General features: G+C 41.3%; 1 protein-coding gene across 1 annotated transcript in view; it reads right to left on the bottom strand. All coding sequences in view use genetic code 11, as the record gives it.

The window, feature by feature from the left end:
• Nucleotides 1-4,592, bottom strand: part of EGR_09908 (hypothetical protein) — a gene marked incomplete at both ends in the record, with an annotated part of 7,599 nt that extends 3,007 nt beyond the window's left edge. Inside the window, 5 exons of the mRNA XM_024499157.1 lie at nt 243-362; nt 1,389-1,480; nt 2,797-2,828; nt 3,635-3,706; nt 4,450-4,592. Of these exons, the coding sequence (XP_024346441.1) occupies nt 243-362; nt 1,389-1,480; nt 2,797-2,828; nt 3,635-3,706; nt 4,450-4,592 (459 nt within the window). The remainder of the gene's footprint in view (nt 1-242; nt 363-1,388; nt 1,481-2,796; nt 2,829-3,634; nt 3,707-4,449) is intronic.
• Nucleotides 4,593-5,404: the final 812 nt, after the last annotated feature.

Consider the following 5,404-nt stretch of genomic DNA (forward strand, 5'->3'; position numbering starts at 1 on the left):
GATGTTGTTGGGGCAAGGCAGCGTCCACTTTGTCACTCCCCGGCTTCTGTTCCACCAGCTGCGGTTAGCCAGCAGTCATTTGGTCATGATCCATAACCTCATGTATTACCCATACAGACTGAAACCGTTGTTTATTTGAGGGTGGCGTATCTTATGCTGCTCTGAAAAGCGAATTTCTCCAGTGGGTGATCACACGGCATTGCCACCAATTGCTATTTGGTGTAAATGAAACAGATTCTTACTAGCTTTAATGAAGTAATAGTTATGTCCATGCCAGAAAAAGGTTGATAACCACTAAAAAATTTGTGTATAGCTTTAGAGTAGAAAAAGGGCGTAAAATTGATTTTGAGCCAAATATAAATCTATCCAAAATGATGACTTTTCTTGTTGTCAGAAAATGAAATCTGCCACTTCTGTTACAAGATGCCCATTTGAAATAATTTTAACTACCCCTTTATAAAATATCGTTATCTCTCTTCAGCAGAAAGAATAACAAGAATGACAAATTTCAAGCGGCAAGTAAGAGGATTGGATCAACCTTGGTGACTGGGATGATGTCATCAGGTCCTGAAAAGAAAATGGAGTTCAAAGGAGGAGGAGAAAGACAAACCCTAATTCTTCTATAGTGACTTCCTCTTACCACCGTTCTTAATCCAAGTGCTTAACCAGAATAGAAGACAACGATAAATGAAAGACAGAAGGCTCTGCCTTCAAGGTAGAAGTTCAAGCCTTGGGGATGGAATGACTTGCTCAGTTACACTGGCGGTTTGAACAACTGATGTTTTATCGCCATACTAAATGCTCGAAGAGACTCCTCCAAGACTTCCCTGAAGAGAGAAGAAGACAAAATACTCAGGCAGAATATGTATCGTCAACATAGAGTGCAGCTTGGGGGCTGTTGGCATGATTAAGGGGTCACGTAGCCCGACGACGGTACAATGGCGAGGCATTAAAGTGGTTCATCACCGAAACCAAGAGTTAACCAAACAAGTAAAAAATGTCACCCTAATTGACAAAGGAGGGGCTGTGCAACTCGTGATACTTTTAGCTTGCCATATCAGAATGAGATCCGTATTTTCCTTTCAAAGGCCTTTGAATTAAATGTTCCCAAGAAGGGTTCAAATAAGTGCGTGGTTCTACTATCCGCCGGGAAACACACCCACCTTGTATACTTTAGAGAAAGAAATAGATACCTTTTTATTAATTTCTTTCTGAAGGTCCAATAATTAGCAGTACCATCCACCCAACCAACATCACCCTTCGTTTTCATCCAAGACTACTTCTTCCCAAACAATTATCGCCTTTTTTTGGATTAACCATTCATTTGCGAAACAAAGAAGATGGAAAATAGAACTTGGATAAGGTAACGAAGGTGGTAATTACCTCACATATGTGCCCCTTTGTGAAGGTGGAAATGCCACAACAATTAAGCATTCATAATTACAAATAAAGTCGGCTGATAAAGAATGGTACCTTAAGACTATTTGTAAGTAATGGAAACATTTTAATCAAGAACATTTACTTTAAACTTGCCAATTCTGTCCCAATTCTAGCCCTAATGCTACACCTTGCCCCTGCTGGCAGAACTTAGGGGTCACAAATTCGAATTTAGATGCAACAGGGCTTACAAATCTCGACTAAGCATCGGTATGTGGGTGTGCATCCATGCCGGTTCTTCGGTGCCTCCCAGGTCTCGGTGGTCATATCAGTGTCATGAAGCTCATCTCAATTCACTCCATTTATTAGTCTCCCTCAGCTTCGGTCATTTTACAATCCTTCTTTGCGTACTGCATTAGCTCACATCTTCGAAATTCTGCATTTTTACAGAATCCATGAGGACACAGAATGCGATTGACTGGATAAGTCCGAAAAAACCTTTCCCTCTCATTTCTAGCAATCACTTCAGTATTTTGACCTGTTACAAGAGGCACCGATTTTGTGAATAAAGGCACCTCCACTGCACTCCTACTGAGTGATTTGAACCTTCACACTTGGGTTGATAGACGTTTGAGAAAACAGACTACATCAATGTCTGGGTAAATCGGCATTTTAAGAAAGACACAATTTCACTTAATTTTAGCCAAACATCCAATCGTTTGCTCACGGCAAACCAAACGAAAATAGGCGCAGTCAAGCAACCTCATTTTTTTCCTTCCTGGCACAAATGTGTTGAATTCCATTAACTATTGAATGACAAAAGGAAAGGTTCCTCGAAGCCGAGCATCGACAAAGTGGACGCTGGCTTGCCCTGACAACATCGACTAGTGATTAGCCGTGGAAAAACAGCTTCTCCTAGTTATAATAATGGGTTGCTACAAGATTGTTAAGTCAAAGTATCCAACTTAACTTGTGTGTTTGACAAAGTGTATTCGCATTTGGATGGTCCAACATTTTTGAATAGAAGGGGAAAAGAGGTACAGTGGAGAGCTAGAAAGGAAAGAAGTTCTACTTAGCCACAAGTATTGAAAGAAATACCACGACTTAAGGGTCATCTCTCCTACCAAAGTGTTGGCTTAAACTCACAGAGACTGAGGACCCTGCACCCATCTTGATCATCAGTTAATTGCGATGCTGCTCACCTATTTAATATTACTTTTGGTTATTCGATTTGTTAAAAAACAGCAGTGACTTGTCATAAGACGAAAGAGGACACAGTACATAGACGAATACTCAACGACGATGTATAGAAGTACTTAGGGTCTACTGTCTGGGTCCAGGCAGCAGGTCACAATAGCGCACCTCTGAAAAGCGAGTTTTCTCACTGAGCAGTCACATGGCATGACAACGGAAATCTACTTGCCGTAAATTGGACAGGTTTTTTATCAGCTCTAATGAAGTAATACATACTTACATGCCTGAGAGAGGTTAACAATCACTACTATACAATATACTTGCAGCTGTACAGTCGCAAAGGGGATAAAAACTGACGTTGGGCCGAATAAACAGCTCGTCTATAATAGCAGCTCCTCCTATCGTTAGCGCATATATTCTGCCACTTTTATTGCAAATTGCCTGCGTAAAGTCACTTTAATCGTTGCTTTCTTAAAACCAATCGTTTTTCATCAGCGGAACGAATAATAAGAGGAAGAACTTTAAGTGACATGTGAGTGAACTAAGTCAACTTCGGTGACTGGGAAGGTGTCATTGAGCCTCGAAAAGGAAAATGAAGGAGGAGAAGGAGGAAGAAGAAGACAAACACTAATTTCTCTATTCCGACTTCCTCTTACCCGCCTTCTTGATCCAAGGGAATAATCGAAATAAAATACAAAGGGAAAAGAAAGATAGGAGACCATGCCTTCAAGAAAAGGGGGCAAATTTGGGGGTGGAACAGTGCGCACAGATACATTGACAGTTTCATTAACTAGTATTTTGTTATCTAGTTATGCAACGCAACAAGGCAGGTTATCATTCATACAAAGTGCCCGAAGAGGCTCCTCTAGACTTCCCTGGCGAGGACAAAAGACATAAAAATTGGACAAAACGAAGAGAAGGGCTTGGAATTGTTGGCAAGGCCAAGAAATCAGGTCACTTGACGACAGTACAGTGTTAGGGTTCCTAATTATCCCGGCAACAAAACCGAGAGTTAAACAAACGATTTTTAATGCCATGACAAAGGAAGTGATATGTACCTAACCTTTGACACGTGTAACTTGTCGTATCTGAATCAGTTCTGCACTTTCTTTTTAAAGTCTTTAAATTTAAAGTACTTAAGATGAATTTAAATAAGCGCGCGGTTCCAATATCCCCCGAGAAACGTACCCGCCGCGTTTATGTTGTAAGGAGGACGGAATACCTCCCCATCAATTTCTTCCTGAGGGTCCATCAATTGGCAGTACCATCACCCAACAAGCATCACCCTTCGTTTTCCCCCAAGACTACTCTTAACTAAACAATTGTCGTTTTTAGGGACTAAACAGTCATTCGCGAGACAAAGTAGACAGCAAATGAAACTTGGATGAGGCAACAAAGGCGATAATTAAGCCAAGTTTGTGTCCCATGGTGATAGTGGAAGCGCCATTACAATTAACCATTTATAATTGTAAACAAATTCTGCTGAAAAGAATGGCTTCCTAAAGACCAGCTGCAAGCATATTTATTTCAAATGTATCTGTTCACTCTGCCTTCCACGCCACTTTGGTGACCATTTCTATGCCGTCACCACGGTGTCCCCAAACCTTCTGCAAGTTAATGCTACATTCTTTTCTCTCCTGACACACTTTAGGACCCATAAACTGAAATTTATTCAAGCATCAAGGCTACAGATTTTTTGCAGGACTTCCCAGTCTTAACTAAGCATAGCTATGTGAATGTGCATCCATGCAGAGTCTTTATGTCCGATCAAGTTTCCGTGGCCACGGCAGTATCTTGACGGTCTCAAAAATGCAATTTATTAAACTCCACTAGGCCAAGTACGCGAAATTCCTTATTTTTGCAGGAACTATGGCAAACCCAAACTTAATGGTTGGATGAACGAATGAGAACAATCCCCTCTCACTCCTGGCAATCACCTTGGCACTTTGACCTGCCACACCAGACATTGACTGTGTGAATAAATGCACCTCTACTGCATTCCCGCTGGCTGAAGTGAACATCTACATTATGGTTTGGATGCGTTAAGTTGAGAAAACAGGCTGGTCGAATGGCTTAGAAGATCAACAATTTAAGAGGCAAATATTTCTTACTAATTTCAGCCGAACCGCCGAGCTCCTGCTCACGATAAACGGACAAAAATAGGTGCAATCAAGCACTCACTATTCCACTTCCTGCCATAAAAATTGGAAAACTCCGTTACTTATGGAACGCTAAACGAAGCGATACTTGGAAGCCGAGGAGTGACAAAGTGGACGCTGCCTTGCCCCAACAACATCAACTAATGGTTCGTTGTAGAAAAAGTCTACCGCCTCCATTTAAAATAATGAACTTAAGCAAAATTGTTAAGTCAAAATTCTCTACCCAACTTGTGAGTTTATTAAAATGCAGCCACATTTGATTGGTTCGGCATTTTTGGAAAGAAGGAGAAAGAACTCACAATGGAAAGCAGGAAAAGTAGTCCGTTTTGCTTATCCACTCTCAACAAACGGCTTTTCATTTACATCTGAGCACAAACGAGAGTAAACGAAGGAAAAAGAGGCTTAAAGGTCATTTCTCCTACCAAAGTGGTGGTTAAACTCACAGAGATCGAGGACCAATAGATGGCGATGCTGCTAATATGTTTTGCTATATTTTTTGGCCTTTGATTTGTCGTAGGATTTTGCGACTTGTCTCAAGACGAAAGAGGACACGGTGCTTGAAACCAATATGTACGGTTGTCGTAGAGAAGAACCTGTGGATTACTGGCTCGGCCCGGAAGTCAGATCGAGGCAGGAGATGCATTGGTGGAGAGTAAAACGAGCATCTTGCGCAC

This window comes from Echinococcus granulosus (genome assembly GCF_000524195.1).
Source record: "Echinococcus granulosus chromosome Unknown EG_S00174, whole genome shotgun sequence".
Lineage (NCBI taxonomy): Eukaryota > Metazoa > Platyhelminthes > Cestoda > Cyclophyllidea > Taeniidae > Echinococcus > Echinococcus granulosus.